The sequence below is a fragment of the Protopterus annectens genome, chromosome 1.part1, assembly GCF_019279795.1.
Source record: "Protopterus annectens isolate FY-2018-M chromosome 1.part1, PAN1.0, whole genome shotgun sequence".
NCBI lineage: Eukaryota > Metazoa > Chordata > Ceratodontiformes > Protopteridae > Protopterus > Protopterus annectens.
In genome coordinates, this window is record NC_056726.1 from 1,350,553,971 (window position 1) to 1,350,580,082 (window position 26,112).

A 26,112-nucleotide genomic window follows, 5' to 3' on the forward strand; every position below is an offset into this window, starting at 1 on the left:
GTAAGGTAAACGTGAACCATTATTGTGTCTAGACATGTCCCTATAAAAATCTATGGTTTGAACTGGTTCCAGATCTGACTTCAAGTTTATAGTTATGCCCAGTGTAGAAGCTAGATTGAGGAAGTAATCCCTGGCTTGAAGAAGTAGATGCCTGGTTGAGGAGGTCAGGAGCCAGTCATCCAGATATGGAAATATCTGATAGCCTTGGAGTCGGAGATGAGGTGCCACTCGGCCCCATAGCCACAGAGAAGGCACAGGGCAGAGAAGAAGTAGAGGTAAGGAAGCTCGGAGCTGATTGCGTCAGTTCTGAAGATCTAGATTTTTTTTCCATGGAGGTTCCGTAGAGGACCACGTGGGATACAGCCTCCTGGACTCCCGGGAATCCTTGGGCTTCTCAGCTGGGGGGTTGAGCCCCTGATGTGGAAGAAACCCCAGAGGTGGTGGAAGGAGGAAGCAAACCCTTTAAAATGAGTTTGCTTCTCCTGTCCGCCAGAGCCCGGGGGTGAAAAGCCCTGCATATATCTTTATATTTCTGCCTCTCCTGGACACACTGCCTTTGAGGTAGTGGAAAGGGTGTTCTCTTGTCCCAGAGAATCTTTTAGTCTCACTTCCTCCAATCCTATTCCCATTACCCCCAATGGATTTAAGCTATAAGTCCCATCACCCTTCTCCCCAGGGACAGCCAGACTGTAATATCTTCTAGACAGTTCCTGTTCAGCAATTCCCCATCTCTTCCGATTCCTCTCCAGAACACCCCAGCAAAGAGGTACACAGGAAGAGAAAGTGCAAGAGGAGACACTTAGATTCCAGTCAGGAATCTTTACCCAATGACACTGATTTTGATGAGGGGGAAGGGTCCCCTAGGTTCCCACCTGAGGAAGTCTGCTTCAGAGATATTATAGAAATCCTGTGCCAGAAAGGTGGCTGGTCCTCCTAAAGCCCTTCCCAAGAGGAGTCAGTGTTCCTGCAAGCCTTTGGGTCTGGCCCATATACATCTTGGTTTACCCCTCCTGGAAGATGACCTCATAGATCTTGTCTCCTGTCAGGTTTGGAAGGAACTGGTTTTTGTGGAGCCTATCCCTTGCCGTCTGGACAAGATTTTAGGAGCCCCAAAGACAGGTGGTACTGGAGTAAGGGTATTCCTGTAGGTGCTGTTGCTGTGGTGCCAGCCACCAAAAAGGAACTAGCCAAAGATACGCTTCGGCGAACTTTGCCCTTTGGTCGCACAACTGCCTGGCACATTTTACTAGATTACAGAGGGACTTGATCCAGGAACTCTTGAAGTCTACCCCAGGGTCCATGTTGGCAGAGGAAGAGAAACTTATTCCTCCCAACTGGCCACACTATAATCTATATCCAACATGTACATGAGGTTAATATGTCACGCTTCTGAAGGTTCCTTGTGGGACGCTGGTTCAGGCATAGCCATAAGGAGACATGCCTGGATGACACTGTGTGGTCTTGTGGAACCCTTTAAATCCTCATTCATCAGTGCTCCTTTTGATGGATTTTCCATATTTGGGTCCACAGTGAAGGACACACTTTGCTGCAGTGGGCAAGATGGAATGACCTTGTCTGCTGTTAGAATCCGTTTCTCTACCCTGCAAAGACCTTTCTCTGGAATCAGTGCTGTGGTAAGAAAATGTGGTTCAGAAAATCTCAAGGACCTTTTCAGGACTGCTGCAGGAATCCATGCAAGAAGGCCAGAAAGATAGAAGCCTTTTGTTTTCATTGGACAGAAATGTTCCTGTATGCTTTTCCACCCTTTCCACTGATATCCAGGATACTTATGAAGATTTGGAATTAATTCCCTAAGATCATTGTGGTGACTTCCTTCTGGCCCAAGCAACAGTTATTCTACCTTTTTTTTGGAAATGGCCAGGGGCAGTTACCACTAGTTTCCTCACAGAATAGATTTTCTCACACAGGAACAATGGTGTTTGATACACCCCCTACCCCAATCAACTTAATTTCACTGCCTGGATAATAGGGTATTAATTCCTTTAGGCAACTGTTTACTGAAGACTTGTAGCAGGTACTAATGGAGACAGGAAAACCTGATAATAGAATATCATATGTTTGTAAATGGAAGTTTTTCTAGTTGATGCTAACAGGATGACTAGCATCCATTCAGTGCTTGTTGTTCTCTGGTTTTACAGTATTTTTGTGAGTTACTATCTTATGGCCTTTCTTACTCCTGTATCAAGGTTCATTTATTGGTCATTACAGCATGTCTGGCCATAGAGCCTCTTCTTGCAATGCATTCTGTCAAGTTGTATTTGAAACAGGTTTTGCATAAGAGGGCTCCAAGAAAACCATTGATTCCTCCTTGGGATCTTAATTTTGTGTTAGGGAAGCTAATACTTACTCCATTTGATCCAGCTAACCTGACTGAATTGAGGTTATTAATATTGAAAACAGTTTTACTGATTGCTGTGACCACTGAAAGAAGGATATCCGAGTTGCAGGCTCTTTTGGAGAGTTAACCTTATATCATTTTCCACAGAGTCCAAGTTTCTTTGACACCTAATCCCTTTTTTATGCCTAAAGTGGTATCTAAGTTTAAGAAAAAAATATCCAACTCCCCGTTTTCTTTCCTGAAACTAAATATAAGGGAGAAAGGATACTGCATACTTTTGATGTCCACAAACAACTCTTGGCAGAAATAAATCTTTCTTATCTTTGGAACAGTTTTTCATTTCTTGTTTAGGTAAGAGGAAGGGACAGCCTATATGAAAGCCAACTATTTTCAAATGGTTGTCCAAGGATATTATATTTTGTTTTACTCACTACAATAAAACTATTCCAGGAAGGGTCAAGGCACACTCTGCCAGGGCCATGGCTTCATCTATGGCTTTTTGAAAGGATTGGATTCTAGAAGTATTCTAGAAGCATCATCTTGGTCCTCTGTACATACTTTTACAAAGCATTAGAAGCTTGATTTAAGTCTAGATCATGCTTTGCTAGGACCATTCTTCAGGGGCTTCCAGGGCCCCCGGACCCTTCTTCTTCCACCTCCCAAATATATTAAGCTACAGTAATTTACACATACAACTAATGTTCCTGCAGCAGTGATCAATATGGTGAACGTTAATACAGCTGTGTAAATAAACTTACCATAACTGTAGATCACTGCTGCAGTAGCCACTCCCTCTGTCCATCCCCCATGTTTTCTGGTTTGCTGTTTTTGCCAGGGTGTGGATATTAATTTTTGTTGTTCCTAGCATTGTCCTTTCAGAGCCTAGCCTCCCTCTGTCTATTGGCATGAAAGCTCTGAAGGGCTTGGCACCCACATCTGTCTTTTTAGTTAGCTCAGCTTGAGCTGACAGATGGTTTGGTCAGGTGGAAGGTGTCCTATATGCTCTTTCAGATTGGTAAGCACAAAATAAAATGAAGTGTATTGGACTACATCAGCTACAAAAATCACACAGAAGCAATCTGTAGGAGAAGGAAAAGAAACATCCAAGAGTTGCTAATGATTCTTTTTTTTTTTTTAATTATCACTTAAGACATAGGCAAATATACTCTTATGTAAAAGAAAACAAACCATATTAATATGCTCCCACTTACAAACATACATCACATATATTCTTTTGTGTAACTATCAACAATCGAACATTGCATACGTTTCACAATTCCTGCCTTCCCTTAAACCTCACTTCTCCCCCAAAACATTATTGCATTTATTGGTCCCACAGTTTCCATTTTTGCTATGTAATTTGCTCCTACCCTTTTCTAAAGATCCCACTTCCAGTTATTTTATCTCTGTTACAATATTCAGTACTTGAGATATACTCAATTTAGATTTTGATTACCATTTTCTAGTAATTGCTTGTTTGGTAGCCAACAGAAGTAAACTTAACAAGGCCTTAGTATGTCCAGACAATTCAGATCCTGTGTCCCAGATCAAAAGAATAATTTCCTTAGTCACACACACATTTGCTCGCCCAGTATTTCTGACAGAGTACTCTGTAGGGAAATTTTAAAGTCTGCCAACTCATTACTCTCCCAAAACATGTTTCCATTTACCTTTTTCTTTCCCATCACACTTCCAACATTTGTCATCTACCTGATGAAAATGGAGTCTGCTTGGGGTATAAAAATACATATGCAAACATTTCCAAGCAAACCTTCTAGGCTTTGTTATGTACTTGGAAGCCATACATATATCCTTCCATTGTTCCCTTGTAAAATGCTTATCCATTCTCTCTTCCCTGTCTTTTCTAATCTCCTCTGATTGATTCTTATAGTTATCTGGCAATATTGTATGTTTGTTTTCTTTCGGCTTTTCCCGGTTAGGGGTCGCCACAGCGGAACTCCAGTCCGCTAATGATTGGCAGTCGATTTTTACGGTGCCGAGGTGCCAGCCCAACACCCAACCTTCAACGAAGGCATGCCCATTCACGCATGCCTTTCGAACACCACTCGACCACGGGGAGGACATGCAGACACCACACAGAAGGTGCTCCAGCCTTCATATGCCCTGTTAATTATCCCCTTTTTTAGCAGGACTCTTTTCTAGATTCAACTAAAAACTTACCAGCGCAAATCTTTAACTTATGATTCCTCTATCCCTTTCTCCTTGCATACTCTGATATCAATCCCTAGTATGGAAGACAATTTCTAGCCTGCAGTCCAAATGTCTTTTTGGCCTCTTCCCATTCTGTTTCCTTTCCCTCTCTAGTTATTTGCACCTGAAATCTTGGTTCCTTTGCAACTATTTTTCCAGTAAATTCCAGCCCCCCTCTTGGCAATTCTCTGTACCCCTACTTGCAGTCATTCATGTCAGCAGAATCTCCTTTCTCCATTCTAGTGCTGGCTTAGGTCTTAGAAAACTTTCTGCTATTTTATGAATATAATATTCTATATGGCTGTGGTTATTCTCCTTAAGGATCTGCATTCAAACTACCACTCTTTATTTCTTGAATTTCCCGCCTGATTTATCATCATCTCTTTCCACTCTGAATTATAACTTTCTGCTTGTGTTATGTATATGAGGCTTAATTGTGTAACTCTAAAATATCCTTTTAGATGTGGTAATCCTAAACCACTTTGTTCTATTGGAAGGTTCATAGGAGATTACTAGGTTAACGGCTCAAGAGCCCTTACAAGCATAGCCATTATTACCCAAACTTTACCCAGTTTTCAATCCCTAAGAACTAGAGGATGGCTTAGGTTTTTGCCTATGCCTTTGAGTCTTTCAAAGACTGACCCTGTCCATAAGGGACATGGGTGCCACCCCATGAGTGAATTTTCATTCGGGGTCCAAATGAAGAGATAAGTCAACGAGCAAAGGAGAGTAGTATTGCTAAAACTGTATTCATCCTCAAGTCTGGTCTTAAAGAATGCCAGTTTATAGCAGTTCAGAGATATGATGTGATAAAACAGATGTCAAAAAGGGATGTTTCTCAACATTCCTGTGTATTCACCCTGAATTGTTTGGCACCAAGTTCCTTCAGTTTCGTTGTCATTATTATTTGTTTATTTATTGTTTGATTGAGTGATGTTTGTTGATTGCAATAGTATTATTGACTAATGCTGTTGTGTTCTACCCAGTCATGCCTAGAATGTCTGCAGATGTGTGGTAAATCAGAACAATAAAACAAAGTATCTTGTAATTCCTTTATACTAAGAAGATTATGCGCTTTTCAGTTAAATCAGAACAATAAAACAAAATATGTTGTAATTCCTTTATACTAAGAAGATTATGCACTTTTTAGTTATGAAACACTGCACATTATTGTCCTTCTGTGTTTGTCTTGTAGTGCCCAGAACAAGTCGTGGGTGGCATTTATGGTGTACTCAACAGGAAACGTGGCATCGTCTTTGAAGAATCCCAAGTTTCAGGAACTCCAATGTTTATTGTAAAAGCCTATCTACCTGTAAATGAATCTTTTGGTAAGATTTGTATACTCTCATTTCATTGTACTCTCCCTTAAGTATGGAATTACTGTCACTCAGCACACCTAGGAAAAACTGACAAAATGAAGTATCATCTTTATGATACAGAGGGTTGTAGCATGAGTACATTGCTAGTAACTCAGATCTGACTAGCATGCTCAGATGGCAGAGGATCTGGCCAGCCTGGAAAGGGAGAAGGAAGTAAGCAACCAATGTCCGCTGGGAAGGAGGTAGCTAATCCATCGGTTTGAGCACTACATAGTAGAAGTCAGGTGATATCTGTAGTAGAAGACTTGATAGGCAAAAGTTATGTCTGCCAAGCAGTAAATAGCACTGTGACTCAAGATTTGGTGCGTCAAACTATGCACTGACTAGTCTGGTGTTGCAAGTTCTTCCTTGTCAGGAGTTTGTTAGCCATCACAGACGATGTGGCAGGGTAGAAAATACTCAGTCATCTGCAAATGATGGCTACTCAGCCTGTGACTGTCTTCTGCACTGCTGGCTTTGTTAGATGTGGGAGTGATGAAAGGGTCCTTAAGGGACTGTGAAGTCATTGTTGCTCATGATGGAAGCCTTAAAAAGTTGATTCAATTAGGAATCAGAAAATGTGGTGTGTGTACAGTTGTTTTGTGCAGTTGAAAATTCAAACTATGTTTATTGTAATGGTTTGCATATTGTTCATTTCTGTGTCAGATTGGAAAGAAGACTAAGACTGCTGTTCATTTATCTTTATCTGTTTGTTCTCATTTAATAAATCTTGAGCTTTATAATTATGTCATAATGAAGACCAAGATTGCTTTTCTTTGTAGTTTTTGCTTGATTATTTCTACCTGCTAGACTGTGTTCCTAGTTCAACCTGTTCTATGACCATTTAACCCTACTGTCACTTAATAGTGGTTATCATTTATATTCTTGCACACGTTGCTCTTCATTTTCTCCTGAAACACCATGGACATTTTCCCTGTTTTTGGTTTCCCCACAGCTGACCATCATCTGCTTCCAGTGACTGTGTTGATCCACCAGGTTTACTGAAACACCTGTCCTCCACAGACTTCCTCCAGCCATGATCAGGGCTGGTAAGGAAGGAACATCGTAGTGCTACTGTGGGAGATTTTTTTCCCTTGTAACCTAGTTTGGCATATGACTTCACTAATGTCCTTCCCCCTTGTAGGCAACATGGCAACACCTCCCCCAGCATCTCCAGTCTCCACCAGGAATTAACTGTGGAAGTGTGACAGAGCTTGCACCCACACTCCTGTCTCTCCCTCCAGGGTGAGAGTGCTGACATAAGTCACAGAATCCCACACCCACCTAACTCTTCGAGTGCTTGAGCCACTAACTGAATTCTGGCTGTGAGTGGAAGTCAGGCCTTTACTTTCTGGGCCATGGGGCTGGGCTCACCCCCACCCCATGTTTAATGGTTATGAATATATTTCATAAACTAGAAGAAGATAAACAAACAGAGCTTTCCAGATCAAACCAGAGAAGTGCACTGAAGATCCAGTACTCAAACAAAGAGAAGAGGGGCATATGCAATCACACGAGTTTTCTTTTCCTTTACATGCCGTATTCATCATGGAGAGTGAGATATAGTCAAAGATATATAAGGTTTCTTGTCTTTCAGAAGTGTGTTTGGAAGCTGTATCATATACAGAAACATCAGTCATGCTGAGCTGAGGCATAAGAGTATGATTTAATGCCTTGGTATATTTCAGTCCAACACACTGCACTAGAATTCGTCCACCTTTCTAGAATATTATGTGTCTCTTTCATTATCATAAGATCATAGGAGATTACTAGGCTAATGGCCCTGGGGCCCTTACAAGCCTAGCCAAGAGTTTATCCACAAAAATGAAACCTCAATCAGCACCTGTCGCCCCTGTCAGTGAGGGAAACACAGGTGGCACCCCTGGGACAAGTTTGTGGTTTCCCATCTACTCATCAAGGTTGCACTTGAAGAGGGTCAGTGACATACTTTGACATGCATGGGGGGGGTCTATTCCAGAGACGGGGCAGCCTCTGAGAGATAAATCAATCTCTCCAGGTTTTGTTAATCTCACGTATTAGATTTAAGCCTTTTGACTGGGTAATGCTCGAGGAGTCAGATTTAGTGATATGGCGCATCTCTAGTAGTGCAGGGTCTGAGATTGCCTTGTAGGCGAGACACAGATCACCTCTGAGCAATCTGTATAATACTGAGCAGAGTGATAGCGATTTGAACCTGTCCACATAGGACAGATGTTGGATGCCATGGATTCTCTTTGTGAGGTATTCCTGTGGCCTTTATAGTTGGTGCAGGTATTTGGAGAGGTACATACCAAATGGGGCATTGTACTCAATTATTGGCTTAATGGGGGAGCAGTATAGAGAGGTAATAACCTCCTTTTTTTCTGGATGCAATCCTTTTACTTATGAGATGAACCAAGTATAATGCTTTTCTGACCACTGCCTGTACATGATTGTCAAATGTGAGATTGTTGTCAATCCGTGTACCCAGGTCTCTTGGGTCTACTTCAGTTTGTCGAATGCTTAATTGAGAGAATCGCAAACCCAATTAAGCGAAAGCTCAATTAAGCAAATGACAATTTCAGTGAAAACTTTCCCAGGGAAAGGACGTGGTTGGCTGTTATTGGGTATTTACCCTTTTCCCCACAGTAGTGCAATCTCGGAATTGGTGTATTTAGTTAGGGTGTGTGGGGGTATGGGAGCATAGCCCCCCCGCCCCCACCTTGGCAGGTTTTAAATTTTGTTTTGTTTTTTTGCGGTTGCTCGGTTGGCCAGCTGCTGTAATTAAAAGCCACTATTCGTTGAAACGTGACTTTGATAATTAGGTGTTCGACAAATGGGTATTCGCTGAATACCCATTCAACAAAAAGTCATAGACCCCGGTCTCTCACTACAGGTTGCACAACTTCCTCTTTCTGGGTTTATACCTTGGTTGTTATAGTAATGAGAACAGATATGTATCTTCCCAAAGAAAGAGATAAAGAAGGTTGGAGAGTGTTTCCTCCTCTGCCCATTTTGAGTTAGCCTGAATATAGTTACTTCATATAAATATAAAGTAATGTGCATCATGGCATGTGTTGCTATGAGATCCAGTGCCAGCCTTAGGTGAAGTAACACCCTAGAGGAAGGGCTCCATGGCAGTACTACCCACACACTGTCCACTGCTACTTTACACACACACACACACACACACACACACACACCATTTCACCCCATCCTTCATTTCCCCCCAATCTTGGTGCCCCTCACATCATCCAGATTACTGTTTTTTTTTACCCTTTCCTCCTATTTAGTCTTACTCTTCATCTTTTTCTACATCCTTCCAAAATCCTGTAACTGTGTGAGTTTGCAGTATATTACTTTTGAAGGAAATTAAATGAATTACGCTAGAGGCATGGAGGCTGCTAGGCCTCTAGAAGACATTTGAGTTCTAGATGTTCTGAGGTTTATGTTAGAGGTTTTTCCAACATTTTGATCCTGAAATGCCCTGAACAAAAGTCATTGCTAAGGAAAGAAAATCAGTCTTACTTTTCAGCTTTGCTTTTTCTGCATCCTAACAAAACATAAACATACCCTAACTGGCCAGCAGATGAAATGTGCTGAAATGTTTTATTTAATTTGTGGAAAAACATAGAAGATACACAGATAAATATAAAGGAAAAGTACAAAATAAGCAATTTAGTGATCACCCAAAAAAGTTTTATAGAGAATTGGGAAACAAGATAAAAGGAATTGAAAGACTGCTAAAAAAAGAAGAAATAGCTGCATTTTGGAGAAGTATCATTGCAGGTGCTGCGAAGAGCACTTTTGGCTGACATCAAAGAGTAAATCAATACTAATTTCATGAACTTTAATTGTACTTTGACTTAGGATTGTGGTCCATTCCCGTCATGGTATTAGAAACCCAAAAGATTTGGAGAAATTAAAAAGAGGGCCAGCAGAAGAAATGTCACTATTAGAAGACTGTAGAAGAGGAACTAGATAAAAAAAAAATACTAAGAAAGATAGATATGATAAAAGCAATGCGCAGTATTAGAACAGACCAGGATCTGTCATGCACTATCACAAATAAACTAAAAATTTCAGCACAGGCAGAAAAACTTAGAAGATACGCAGATAAATATAAAGGAAAAGTACAAAATAAATAATTTATTGATGACACAAAAAGGTTTTATAGAGAATTGGGAAACGAGGTAAAAAAGATTGAAAGACAGCCAAAAAAAAAGATACATTCCGGAGAAGTATCTATGAAGATCCTGACAAGTGACAAGTGGAGTACCTCAGGGCTCAGTCCTGGGACCGCTCTTGTTTGGCATCTGCTTCTCTGAAGTACAGGCCAACACTAAGGGACTCTGGCTAACAAAGTTCGCAGATGACTGCAAAATGGGAGCCATTATTGAATCCCCAAATAATGTGGATATTCTACAAAAGAGCCTTACAGAAACAGATGCTTGGTGCCAGAGCCATGGGCTCAAGCTTAATCCCAAGAAATGTATAGTTATCCCCTTTGAGAAAAAACATGTACCCATGAATTACCACATAGGTGGCAGTACACTAAACACCGAAAGTGTGATGAGACACTTAGAGACACAGGTGGATAGTGATCTCACCTTCGATAACCACATCGTTACAACAGTCAGTTAATCCTTCTATGTGGCACACCTCATCACTAAGGGCTTTTCATCCAGAAAAAAGGAGGTCATTGTCCCACTGTACTCATCCCTCATTAGACCCATTATAGAGTACAACGTCCCATTTGGTATGTACCTCACAAGACATCTGCAACAGCTGGAAAGGCCGCAGAAATACCTCACTAAAAGAATCACAGGCCTAAAGCAGATGCCCTATACTGACCATCTAAAAAAAAACTCCACCTATACTCTGTGGCATATCGTCTACTCAGAGGCGATCTCTGCTTAACGTACAAGGTCATGTCAAACCCTGAGCTGTTGAACATGCGCCACTTAAAGAAATCCCAATCCCTCAGAGCTACATGCTCCAGGGATCTAAACCTTGTCATCACGATGAACAAAACATGTTGGAGGGATAGGTTCCTGACCCAGAGACTCCCCATACTGTAAAATAGATTGCCCATACATGTCAAGGAGAGTGCCTCCTTGGCCCTCTTCAAAAGGAACCTTGACAATTGGATGGGAGATAGGAAATTCACCCTGGGGATCATGTCAGTCACCTTGCTAGACAGAGTTCCAGGGAAGTAAATATTGTGGGAAGAAATATCCAGGGAATTGTTATGGCTAGGCTTGTATAGGCCCTAGGGCCGATAGCCTAGTACCAACCTATGAACATAACAAAGATGTTAAATGGATAGAATAAGTAAAAGAAAGACTAAGAAGTTTAAAGGTACAAGATATGAAATGGGATGAAGTAACAACCAGAGAGATGGAAACAAAGTTAAAAAAGCCTCTAAATGGAAAACCCCAGGCCCAGATGCAGTACCTAACTTTTGGTTAAAAGTATTAACATCTTTGCATGAAGATTTAGCCATGAGTAAGAACTATTTATATGTGCACCCTAAACAGACACCAACTTGGCTTTCAGGAAAAACAATGCTCCTACTTAAGAGTGAACCTGCAAGCTACCCTAAAAATTATAGAACAATAACTTGCCTTCCGACGACGTATAAACTATACACAGGAATTGATGCTAACAGAGTTTATAGTCATTTAGAAGAAAACTCAATTATGACAGTAGAAGTAAAAGGGAAAGAATCTACATATGGCATGGATTGACTAAAAAAACACATTTGATAGTATCCCACATTCATGGATAAAAAGATTGCTTAAAAATGTATAAGATACACCTGCACTGATCGACTACATTACAGTGACCATAAAACAGTGGCAGACCACTTTGCAATTAAGCCATGATAAAGGACAAATTATTACCCAGGGATAAAAATTTAAAGAGGGATATTCCAGGGTGATTCTCTGTCACCGTTGCTATTCTGGCTTCCCCGTAACCCATTAAGCTGTTTACTTAACACCTTAGGCCATGGCTATAATTTGGCTCCTAGAAAACAACAGTGTAAGTACTTCTCATCTTCCCTTTGTTGATGATTTAAAACTGTATAGCTCATCAGACGAGGAACTGAAAGCACAACTGCAGGTTGTCAAAACTTTTTCAGATGATATAGGATTGTCATTTAGTCTTGATAAATGTGCAAAAGCAACTTTTAAAGCGGAAAAACTGCAGCACCAGGAAAACATCAGTTTGGGACAAAAATATGATATAAAAGAACTTGAGCAAGAGGAAGTATATAAATATTTGGAAATTGATGAAGGACCAACAATAAAAAATGAACAAATGTGAATAAAACTTAGTAAGGAATACTTTAGAAGACTTAAATTAATCCTGAAAACAGCATTGACATCTAGGAATAAAATCCAAGCTGTAAATCAGTTTGCTCTTCCTGTCCTAATTTATAGTTTTGGAGTGATTGACTGGCCCCAAAACTTGAATGATAGATTAGATAGGAAAACAAGAAGGATTCTTCGTGCTCACCAAATGATTTATAAAAAATCAGTTTATATCAAGATTATATATTCCCCCTTTCCGAAGGAGGGATAGGCCTCCTTGAAATTGATTATATATATAGATATACAATCGTGGGACTCCACACATATCTGCTGACCTCACAAGATCCAAATGTAGTGAAAGTTTTGAAACATGAGGAGAATAAATCTAAGATGACTTCTCTGCTTAATCTAGTAGAAACATATCGGCATCAAGCAGAAATGTAAATCAAACTAGAAGTAGATAAAAATCAGGCAGTAACTGAATGTCCCAAAAAACAAAAGAAAGTATATAAGGTGAAGGACCAGATGAGAAGGCAAGAAATGTGGAAGATGCATAAATACAGTTGCAAGTATAGAAAACTTCTAGAAGTTGATCAGAAATGAACACAGAAGTGGTTAAAGAGAGGCAAATTCAAACCAAGAGATGAAAGGTTAATACCAACTGCCCAAGATAGTGGGATACATACACACTGATTTACAAAGTCCATTGAACATGTGGGAGAAACAGACAAATGTAGGTTTTGTAAAACGAAATTGGAAACAGTTGCACACCTCGTTGCTAGGTGTGAATTACTAATGGCAGAAGGACTGTATACTGAAAGGCATAATAATGTGGCAAGATTGTTGCACTGGGGATTGTGCAAACATTATGGTTTTGAAGTCTCTGAAAAACACTGGAAAAATGAGCCACAAAGCATCATAGAAAACAATGAAGTTTATATCACATGGAATCACCCATGTGTTCAATAGATAGATGCTAGAAAACCAGATGTAGTGTTCCATGAAAAGAAAACAAAAGTAGCATTGAGCATTGAAATTGCCACACCCAGTGACTACAGTTTGTTGTGTACGGAGAGACACAAAGTCATGAAAACACCATGATCTACAGGCAGAAATGAGAGCAATATGGAAGAAAGATACCCAGACAGTTCCAATAGTAGTAGGGGCAACGGTTCTTATAAAAAAGAATCTACAGTCATATTTAGCTGATACCAATCCATGTAATGCCATACGAATTGCAGAGAGAGTCATTATTGGGCACATTGCGGGTGCTGCGGAGAGCACTTTTGGCTGACATCAAAGACTGAAACAATACTAATTTCATGAACTTTGATTTAGGAATGGCGTCCATTCCTGCCATGGTTTTGGAAACCCAAAAGATTTGGAGAATTTAAAAAGAGGCCAGCAGTGCAGTGTAATAATTGTGGAGTAAATAATTAAATTAAGCCATGGATCTAGGGCCCACCAAGCCCCCAGAAACCATGGCATTATAGATGCTCTGAGATGTGTTTTAGTTTTTTACCTAGCTTTTTGATCCAATTCTAGTCTTAACAAAAACTATGAGCAAGGAAAGAAATGCAGTCATATATTTTTTATTATTCATTATTTTTTCAAGAAAGGAAGAAATAAGTTGTGTCTGACAAAATAGCAGTTCACAATAAACTGAGAAGACAGCTGCTTGCAAGGGTACATAAATCGTATTTGGGAATAGTGCCTAACTTAACACTTCTTAATAAAGATTGCAAGCTTCTGTGTATTCCTTTGGTGTTAAATTGAGTTGAAGGTACACATGACCACAGTAATATATTTCAAGTGGCTTCTGTCTGACATATATATATATATATATATATATATATATATATATATATATATATATATATATATATATATATATATATATATAGCTATGCATCATGTCATCTCACCCCTTCCTCCAGAACGCAGCCACTTTCTGTGTACCACTCTCATTTCAGAATGGGACAACATTAATAGAACAACTACAATACATCAACATATTTCAGTCTGTTACTCGTAGACATACATAATAAAGCATGCCTGTTTACCTCTACCCTCGAAAGATAAGCCACCAGTATACCCATCTGATGTTTGACTGTCAAGAAATTGAAATTAATAACAATCACAGTAATATATTCCAACTTGTTGCTGCTAAACAGTATACAGTCCTTAGGCAAACTATAATGACCTTCTGTGCACAGCTGTAAGGTATGCGAGGAAAGTTAAAGAAATTCTGCCCCGACCCCAACACAAACACACACACACAAGCTACATGTACACTCTGTGCACACCCCTGAGTAGGGCCAGTTTTAGACTTGATAAGGTTCATGGCAGAGGTCGCTGCTAAGCTTGTGATATGAGGGCTGCTAGGCCCTCAAAATGTGTAAGGGTCTGGTTGTTCTGTAATATATCATGTGCCTTATTTTTGAAAGATAATGACTAGCTGTCTTTACTGTACACAGTAGAATTAGGAATGTGCCTTGCAATAAAACATATGTCCATAGATAAAAATCATTTTTTTCCACAGACACTGTCCCTGAAAAACAGGACTGTCACAAGACGCACTGATTTTGTTAGCCAAGCATACATGTACCAACATTCTCTGCAAAGCCAGGTACCTGTATCACAATACACACACACACACACACACACACACACACACACACACACACACATGTATTCTTGTAATTGGAGATAATTTGAGATTCATTTATTAGAGGAACTGATACTTACATTTGCAGAGAAGATAATGAACATGGAATAGTGTTATGCTTGCCAGGAGCAAAAATAGAAGATGTGAGACAAGCCACGGAACACCTTAATGTAAGGAAGTACAGATCTGTTTTTATTCATATCGGTACAAATAATCTCATCCGCAAGGACCCTCTGACTGTTAGTAGGGAACATACAGCCATCTTAGGTAGTATAGCTTGTACTGGTGGTAGGACATTTTTCCGAAATCACATATCGAAAGGATAGTCAGGTCACTGTGAATGAAAAGAATTTTTGGGTAAATACCTACATGGAAGAAATGTTAAACATGAAAATGTGTAGCGTATCCAAACCTACTTTTGGGCACAAGTGTTCAGACAGGATGGCGTGCATTTGTCAAGATCAGGGAAGAAGAATTTTTACAACAGATTTTGCAATATTTGGCAAACACTAGGATTTTTGTCAGGTCAAAAATGTAACATTTCACAGATAACATTTGATGCATCTCTGATAGTTGTTAATGCTAGGCTCACACCTACGCTTGTCCACACGCATCCTTAACTGGTTTACCAGTTACTTCACAAACAGACAACAATCCACCAAATGGTTAACTCTATCGTTTTCTCACTACTTCCACAGGAGTTCCCCAAGGATCCATCTTAGGCCCCCTCCTGTTCAGTATTTTTATTAACGACTTTCACTCCACTCTCACTCATGCATCTGTAGTTCAATACACAGACGATTCTACTATTATCTGCTCTGGTAACTCTGAAACCGAACTTCTGATAATCACCCAGAATGCTTTCTCCATTACCGAAACCTGGATGACAAATAATCACCTTGCCCTCAACCCAAATAAAACCAAACTCTTGCTCTTTACACCCAAAAAAGTGCCACTATTAATAAATCTGAATTCATAATTTTCTCCTCTAACAAAACTGCCTTAGAGGTAGTTTCCCATACCAAGTTACTTGGCATAACCTTAGATGACAACTTAACCTTTGACCAACACATCCACAACACCATCAAAAAACGCACCAAACACTTGGTACCCTCTACCGACATAAACACTTTTTAAACTACTCTACTAGACAAGCATTCGCCCAAACTTTTCTCCTACCTTCCCTTCTCTATGGTGCCCCAATTCTGACAAACATCCAATCCTCATTAAAAACTAAAATGGAGAGCTACTATAACAAAATTGCTAAATTCGTGACCAGAGCAAAACATTCTTCCCATCACTGTCAACCATTACAATCCCTGAATTGGCTAGAACTCCCACAACACCTCACATACATTCAACTATCTACAGCACACAAATTCATCTATAATTCCTCCAAATGTCCAGCCCTTGCTTCACTTCTGACTCTTTATCAACCAAACCAACCTCTAAGATCTGAAAATCAATCACTTATCCAAGTTAAGAGACTTAAACTCCCTGCAGGCCAATACCTTTACTCTTTCACTGTAGCTAAACTCTGGAATGCCCTTCCACCTTCTCTCCGGACTATAAATAATGCCCCATCATTCAAAAAATCACTTCACCAACATCTCTCCTCTCAATGACTATGCCCTTGCACTATTCCCAATTCCTCAGTAACCTGATTCCTGACTTGACTCGTCTCTCAGATACCCATACCCTTCTTCACTCTCCCTCTCCATACTCTTCTTCACTCTCTCTATTGAGTACTCACCCTTAATTACAACACAGTGTGCCTCATCCTGCCTCACATGATGTATAAACAATTGTGTATGTGTACATTATCATAATCTGACTGTTCTATTGAATACCTTGCCAAGCATCCAAGTCTTCCATAAAATATAGCCATACATTGTCTATGTTACTGTGTTATTTCTGACTGTTATATTGTTACTCTTGTATATCGTTAAATGGTGTTATTACTCTTGCATATTGTTAACTGCTATTAACTCTATAAACAAATTCTTTATTATTTACATTGTTTTCAAGGTTTTCTCTACTGGCCTCCACTGAAAATGGGCTCATGCCAGCCCAGTGGACTTTACTGGTTAACAAAAGCAAATAAATAATAAATAAGCGGATTCATAATACATTTTTCATTGGAAAATTTGCTGCGTTCTCACAAGATTGATATTGTTGTTGTTTGTGAAATATAGTTAAAGAACAATGACTGGAAACCAGTTCTATAAGGGTATAGATACTTTACTGTAAGAGACATTCTAACAAAAAACAGGTGGAGGTGCTATGATAGGGATTAGAGATAGTTATCAGACCTGTGATTATTGCATGTTCAGTGATAAAACCAATACTATATTTATATAGACCCCTAAGTCTACTTTCATGTTGTGGAAAATAATGTAGAAAGTAACTGTGATAATAAAAGGCGGCTGCGGTGTTGCAGCCGTTAGCGTTGCCGCCTTGCAGCAAGATGTTCTCTGGTTCGATCCTTGGCTGGGGTGCCTTCTGCATGGAGTCTTCATGTCCTCCCTGTGGTCGCGTGGGTTTTCTCTGGGTGCTCCGGTTTCCTCCCACATCCCACAGACATGCTGTAGGTGGATTGGACACTCTAAATTGGCCCTAGGCGTGAGTGCGTGTGTGTGACTTCTGTGGAAGGTTGGGCGCTGGGCTGGCAACTCGACACCATAAAACTCCACTGCCAATCACAAGCAGACAGGTGATCTGCTGTGGCGATCCCTAAACGGAAAAAGCCGAAAGAAGAAGTAACTGTGATAATAAAGACAACCATGGAACATATATCAATTGTTGGAATGTATAGACCACCAAAGTCAAGTGCACATGACCTAGAGGAATTCATACATTTCTTGCATGAAGCACAAGAGAGAAGATTATTAACTGGGGACTAAAATTTACCAGAAACAGACTGGAATAATATTGATTCAACAAAATTAGTAAGGAAATTATTCAAGTTTTACTGCTGTTAATATGCAGTGATCATGGGGTTGTAAAGGATAATTTGTTGCTAGATAATTTTGACAAACTGAAATCTAAACCAATGCACAGAAGGGTAATTACAGATTATATGGAAGCAAGACAGTCACTATGTAAAACTAACTGGAGTAATGTGTTCAGTGGGAAAACTGCAGATAGAATGTGGACATTTTTGAAAGAGATATTGTTTGAGTGCAAAAAATCAAAAACAATGTTTAACATCAGGATCTAGGCATACAACTTCAGGGGGTATATTTCCATTAGAACAAGATACCTGATTAAGGTGAGACATATTAATGGAAGAGAGGTCGAACTACAGTTTTGAAAACTGAAATAAAAAAGATGGACAAACAAATTAAGCACAGTGTGAGACAAGATCAAGCAAAATTTGAAGGAAATGTATATAAAGGTATAGAGCATAATATGAAACCTTCTTATAGATACATAAGATGTGGAAGGAGTAAAGAAATACAAATTGATAAACTGTCTGCAAATTCTAAAATTTATTCTCAGACACAACAGATTATAGATATATTTAAACAGTCTTATGTAAAGCAGTTTGGCTCCACAAAGGGGTTGATATAGTTATCCTAGTGACATCCAGTCAACCTCAGATACTGAATTCAAATTAGATAATATTGAAAAAGAACTGTGCAAACTGGATCCAAACAAAGCACAGGGAGAAGATGGAATTAGTAATAATAATATCCTGAGAACACTTCAGTAAGAACTTAGGTTACTGTTATAGCTGTTATTCACTTGGTCATATAAATATGAGGAGATTCCTCAAGATTAGAGACATGAGCTTATTAAACACATCTTCAAGGGAAAGGGGAGTAGTACAAACCCAGAGTCGTATAGACCCTTAAGTCTACTTTCATGTTGTGGAAAAATAATGGAGACGGTAATATTGGATAAGTTATTGTCAGAATTGGATAGGATGGGACTTGAAACTATATATCAGCATGCATATGTTAAATTTATTGGCCATTCTACTCTATTCCATAGTACCGGAATACAAAAGTGATCACCCCCTTTCAATCTATCTTGCTGTTTTAAAAATAGTGACTCTCCACTAAAACTTAACTTTTTAGACAAGTAAAACTTAAGTTACGTACTTTCAATATAACTTCTGTAGTGCACACTGCAGTGTTTAGGATAAACCATTTTTTTTCATCTTACCTTTAAGCATTCCTGTGACTAGCACTTGCTCTAATACCTGCTGGAAAGCACTAGGAAGCCTTAAACTGATACAAGCACTCAACTCTCCTTATTAATAAGGAGAAATTAATCATAGGCACTAAACAGCCTGTAATTGCAAAGTACCTTGCTAAGGTAAGCAAAAACAGCTCCTGCACTTAAAAAAAAAAAAGCACCAAGCCAGACATGTCCAAGGGTCAGCTTCCGTTGATTTCTCCTGTCCACCTGGTGAATCTGGGCATACTGGGGCAATGCAGCAATTGCCTCATGTAGACAGACAACCCTCTCCTCCTACCACCCAACACTACAACCTGTGAGAGATGCACTTACATAGCCAAACTGGAAGCAATGCTCTCTCCATCCAAGATTGTGCTAGACAGTCAAGAGGAGAAGGTTAACACCCGCACTACACCTCAAGCAACAAATAGCCCTTCTAAACTCACACCACCAACACCCACACACAGCAACACTAAATTCACATATGCGGAGACCCTTAACTGTAACCTGCCCAAGCAACAAGGACCTCCGAAGCTGAAACGCAAACAAACACCAATCACAACCAAAGTGTCACATAGCTCACAACACCAGTGTGCCACCAAGCAACAGCCCCTAAGGCAAGACAACGTACCTAACACTTTAGTCATAGGTGACTCTATAGTCAGGCACACTGATGTCCCACTCACTAGGCTGAACAAGGAGAAAATTACAGTGAGCTGCCTGTCGGGTGCCAGGATCCGCCACATAACTCATGCACTCAAGTCACTCCACAACAAGTACAAATATGACTCTGTCATTGTCCATGTTGGAGTGAATGACTTGAGATGTACCTCCCTGGACTGCATGAAAAGAGACATGGAAGAGCTCTCGGATCATATGGCCCAGGCAGGTATGACCCTAGCCCTGAGTAGCATCCTGCCTTCGCCCAGAATTATACCACAATATAAGGACAAAATGATTGACTTCAACAATTGGCTAAGCTTCTGGTGTCATTCAAAGGGGATCCAGTATCTGTCTGCCTGGGACGACATGATTGACAGACCATGATGCTTTGCCAGAGATGGTCTGCACCTGTTGCCCCTGGGATTCAGGTTACTGGCTAAGGCTCTTGCCACTCCTATAGTGCCTTTTTTAGGCAAAGTTCAAAGGACAAAAACACCACCGTAACAGGTACAAGCATGCAAAATCTTAAGGTAATGCTACTCAATGCTAGAAGTCTAAACTTCAAAATGCACTCTCTCGAGGCACTCCTAAAAGTGGAGAACATCGATATCTGTGCAGTAACTGAGACCTGGTTCAAGGCTCCAGAGAGCACCCCTGCAATACCAGGCTACAACTCTTACCACACTTTTTGGCTACCAAACCAGGATCGAAACACTAAAGGTGGAGGAGTGTCCATATTCATCAAGGATGTTCACACCACCAGGTTAGTTGCCCAACACAATGCATCTGAAATTCTCCAGGTGCAACTAACAGTAGTTAAAACTGCAATCCAAATTGTAGCTTGTTACAGATACCCCACCATGCCCCAAGATTCTCACTACACCTTTGTAAATATACTGGAAAATATTAATATACAACCAAACACCCCAGTACTGGGTGATTTCAACTACCTTGCCATTAACTGGGAAAACTACTCATGCACCAACACCTTTGCCCAACGGTTCTTGGAATTCATAAATTCCAATGCCATGGATCAACTAATCCATAGTCCCACCAGGGGCTCCAATATCCTAGACCTGGTCATTACCAACATGGGAAAGCAATGCTCCACACCTATGGTCACCAACTCGTTGGTCAAGTCAGACCATAAGCTAATCACACTTAACATCCACATCTTACCCCCACCCCCCAGTAAGGAAACCTCCTTAAAAAAACTTCTCCAAGGCCAACTTCATGCTATTCAAGTCAGAAGTTACAAACTTCATGACACCCATGCAGACGGGAACTGAAAGTTCGACTGTTGAGTCCTACAGTAAGGCACTGTATAAGCACATCCACTCTTGCATGAATCGTGCCATCCCAAATAGAACCAAGATGCTCTCCTCCAAAAAAGGGAAGCCAATCTGGTGGTCTCCTGCTATAAACAAACTTTACAACAAAAGGAAAAAAACTGTTGCAGAAAAGAGGAAAATCCCATGTAAAAAACTCCCTTACCAGCCTCAGTAAGAAGCTGAGTTTCCTCATAAAATCCTCCAAAGCTAGTTACGAAAATAAAATTGCCAAAGATTCCAAAGACAACCACAAGGCATTCTATAACTATGTCAAGAATCTAAATGGCAATGCTCAGATCTGCTCTGAGCTACAACAGAATGGCATTAAATGTACTGATCCCATGAATATTGCCAATATCCTGGCAGATCGATTCAGTGCCAACTTCAACCCTTCTGACCCCCTGAATGGCCCATCTCAATACTGGAAGATTGCCAAATTCCGATAATAACGGACACACAGGTAAAAAACGCACTCTCCAAAGCTAAGAATACAGTATCCATGGGACCAGATGACATCCCGGGCTGTGTACTACATGAACTACAAAATGAACTGGCACCTCACCTATGTGTCATGTTTAATCATACCCTCACCTCAGGCTTCGTGCCCACTGAGTGGAGCACAGCTACAGTTATCCCACTCCACAAGGGAGGATCCACCTTGGATACCGGGAACTACCGCCCCATCAGTCTGACGAGCCTGATCTGCAAGGCCATGGAACGTATTATCATGGAACTTATAAACAAAGACATTGTCAACCTTAAAACACTGGACCCCACCCAGCTTGGGTTCGTGAAGGGCCGATCTTGTCTCCTGAACCTTATTGACTTCTTCGAATCAGTCTCCAGAGCCATGGACGAGAGTAAGGCAGTCCACACAGCCTATCTGGACCTCGCCAAGGCCTTTGACACCATCCCTCACTCTGGAATCATAGATAAACTTACTAAGCTGGGCATTAATCCCTACGTCACTCGATGGGTTGCCAACTGGCTTACTGACAGAACCCACACTGTAAAAGTAGCTGACTCCAAATCCATCTCCAGACACGTGACAAGTGGAGTACCTCAGGGTTCAGTCCTGGGTCCTCTCTTGTTTGGCATCTACTTCTCTGAAGTACAGGCCAACATTAAGGGACTCTGGCTAACAAAGTTCGCAGATGACTGCAAACTGGGAGCCATTACTGAATCCCCAAATTATGTGGATACTCTACAAAAGGGCCTTACAGAAACAGATGCTTGGTGCCAAAGCCATGGGCTCAAGTTCAATGCCAAGAAATGTATAGTTATCCCCTTTGGGAAAAAACATGTACCCATGAATTATCACATAGGTGGCAGTACACTAATCACCGAAAGTGTGATAAGAGACTTAGGGACACAGGTGGACAGTGGTCTCACCTTCAATAACCACATCGCCACAACAGTCAGGAAATCCTTCTATGTGGCACACCTCATCATTAAGGGCTTTTCATCCAGAAAAAAGGAGGTCATTGTCCCACTGTACTCATCCCTCATTAGACCCATCATAGAATACAACGCCCCATTTGGTATGTACCCCTCAAGACATCTGCAACAACTGGAAAGGCCGCAGAAATACCTCACTAAAAGAATCACAGGCCTAAAGCAGATGCCCTATGCTGACTACCTTAAAAAAACTCCAGCTATACTCAGTCGCATATCGTCTATTCTGAGGCAATCTCTGCTTAACATACAAGGCCATGTCAAACCCAGAGCTGTTGGACATGCTCCACTTAAAGAAATCCGAATCCCTCAGAGCCACATGCTCCAGAGATCTAAATCTTGTCATCACAATAAACAAAACATGCTAGAGGGATAGGTTCCTGACCCAGTGACTCCCCAGACTCTGGAATAGACTGCCCATACATGTCAAGCAGAGCGCCTCTTTGGCCCTCTTCAAAAGGAACCTTGATGATTGGATGGGAGAAAGGAAATTCACCCCGGGGATCACGTCAGTCGCCCTGTTAGACAGGGGTCCAGGGAAGTAAATAGTGTGGGAAGAAATAGCCAGGGAATTGTTATGGCTAGGCTTGTATGGGCCCAAGGGTCGATAGCCTAGTACCAACCTATGAACCTATGAAAATAGATGTGTTTCCACCTGTAACATGATGTTCCATAACAATATTATAGCAACTATGAAGGAAAATTCATGTTGTGAAGTAATTTATGTAGATTTAACTAGAGCATTTGACAGGGTCATACACAAAACACTGATCAATAAATTAGAACTAGGTATAGATGTACTCTTGATAAGATGGATAGCTCCATGACTTATAAACAGGACATGGCAAGTAACACACAGCAACTGGTCAGTAGTTCCCAATAAACTGAGAAGATAAATGCTTGTGAGGATGGGTTTGTATCATAACGTCGAAGATGCAGTACTTCGAATCCGTCTTCATCGAACCCATAAAAACGAAAACTGAAAACAGAGAAACTACATATGAGCGATTTCTTTCCCTGGGAAAGAAATCGCTTGTCCAAAAAAATATATGTATCACTGCACACAAAACAAAGTGGGGGGCTTTGGCCCCACACCCCCCAGCGTGGGGGGGCTGTGCCCCACACACACACCCAGCTAAATGTACCAACTCCGAGATCAGATCGCAGTACAGTTTACAAAACAGCAAACTACTGGAGGTGGTCAAGTGATTTCTTTCCTAGGGAAAGAAATCGCTTGTTTTCCCCTTCGCTGTTTTCATTTTTCGTTATTTTAAGTACGGTGAAGACGCATTTGAAATTATGCGTCTTCGATGATCTAATAGGAACCCTTTGAGGATATGTAAACCATATCCTACAGAAAAAAAAAAGATAGTCACCTTCAGTGTAACCCTCTTGTTCGTTTGGAATGAACATGAAAGAAGAAATGGTCAGAGTCATATACACCTTTCTTCACAAAGCAACCACAGTTATGTACACCTGTGATTTCAGGCCAAGCCTAAAATGAAAGAACAAATGGCTTGTTGCTGTCGTATGTATACACACAGCATGCCTTATTACCCCTACCCCCAAAATGTAGACACCAGGACACATGTATGATACTTAATTATGAAGAAAGTAAAAAAATAAGGAATAAGGATTCTAGTAATATATTCTAACCTGTTGTTCCTAGACAGTCCACTTTCTATAGACAAACTATAGCAACTGCTTGGAATAACCTCTGAGGTTTGATTGTGAGGAAAATTAAAGAAATGGTACACCAAACTCATCTCCCACACACATCTCCTCTTTTTTTTTTTATTTTGCAACATTTCAATAGGGAGCCTTGTTTTGAAAATGTAATTACTTAATAAATCTCCTTCATTTTGTTTTTTTTAAACTGGTCCCAGAACAGTTATGTATGTGTTTTCCTTGAGAGTGTGTGCATCTACAGTTAAAACTGGTGATATTTTTTCACAAATATACACACATATAAACATTATCCTTGACAAGCTAGGTCTATCACAAGATGCGCCATTGAAATTTTTCTCACACAGGCACATACACTGCATATAACAAGTCAAGTCTATCAAGACAGATGTGCACACAAACGTACATTCACAGTGCATCAGGTCTGTCACAAGATAGATGTGCAAACAAACATACATTCACAATACACACGTTTCTACCTATCCATCTAGTGTTGTCAGTGAAGTAGCATTCATCTTAGACAGCAACCCCAGATATGGCAAGTAGGGAACGAGAGTAGTTTCCAGGCCTTTCTTGTGTATTACATAAACATCACGCAAGCACCTACACACAGTAGCTATGCACATTTTGCCAATCCAGCTGCCTCATGCCTTTGGGATGTAAGTGAAATCAGAGTAGCTGGAGAAAATGCACATGAACACAGGAGGGACATGCAGACTCTGGACAGAAGATGACACAACCAAGACCTGAACCAGAGAACCTTGTGATGTGAGCAATAATGTCTCTCCTTTCAGCACTGTGCCACCCTACACAGTTAGAGTTAATGTGGAAAAATGCCATTTCATCTACAGCAGGTCTTTGGAATGTTGGAGGAAAGCACAGCACCCAGGTAAAAAAGAGACAGTGAAGGCATGCAGACTCCACACTGATATAACCACAGAAAATAACTCATCCAGATAACCCAGCACTGTGACATGGCAATGCTACTCATCCATTGTGCAGATTATAAGTTGCTTTCATACATGTTCCACCCAGGCCACCAAAGATAATCAGTTATTTTGTACATGTCTGAAATGCAAATGTGATGATAAATAAAATAAAGTATGGCCAACTTTTTATTTAGATACACTGCAGCACCACCCCAACACACACATACACAAATCAGAACCATGATCATTGTACATGAATTTCAGAAAAATACAATACAGTGATCCTGCCAAGACAGGTCTGTGATTGTCTAACAGCAATACAACAAGGTAAGTCACAATTATACACAGAATGTCCACATACCCAGCAATTATAGCCATTATGTTGACTGTGTATATACCTCAGATGTCTGACAGAGTATTTTAAAAAACCTAATAACGAAAGCAATCATTTTTTTAAAAAACACATAGTAATTAGTACAGGTATGGCTAGGGAGGGGAGAAGGGGCAGACTCCCTGGGTGCAAACTGTTTAGGGAGTACAGTCAGCAGATCCCAATCTTTTTTCAATGTGTGGTATTGCATTTGCAGTCAGAACTGAAGGGCTATGCACTCTGTGTTTCCAGTGCATTACTGGCATTCAGATGCCGGTATTCCGATGTGCTCAGAACTGAAGAATAGTAGCACTCTGTATGTGGCATAAACTATAGCAGCTGCTTGCTACAAGTGTAGTCAAGTCTGAGGAGTGGAAATGTTTTCCTCCTCAACTTAACATTGAGTGGGGTCACCAGATGAGGGGATAGCATAAGGCACAGGAATAGCTAGCTACACCTCTGGTAGTCAGCCATAGTATTGTTACTCAGCACATGCATGCATAAGCGCATAAATGAGAGCAATGATCATTTTACATTGATTTCAGCAAAATACAACACATTGAGTAACACTGCTCCTGCCAAGCCAAATCAGTGAATGTGA

General features: G+C 40.5%; 1 protein-coding gene across 1 annotated transcript in view; it reads left to right on the top strand.

Annotated features, from left to right (window-relative positions):
- LOC122810421 (elongation factor 2) overlaps nucleotides 1-26,112 on the top strand; it is an 825,928-nt gene that overhangs the window by 774,844 nt on the left and 24,972 nt on the right. The window contains exon 14 of the mRNA XM_044082035.1: nucleotides 5,766-5,898. Within this exon, the coding sequence (XP_043937970.1) occupies nucleotides 5,766-5,898 (133 nt within the window). The remainder of the gene's footprint in view (nucleotides 1-5,765; nucleotides 5,899-26,112) is intronic.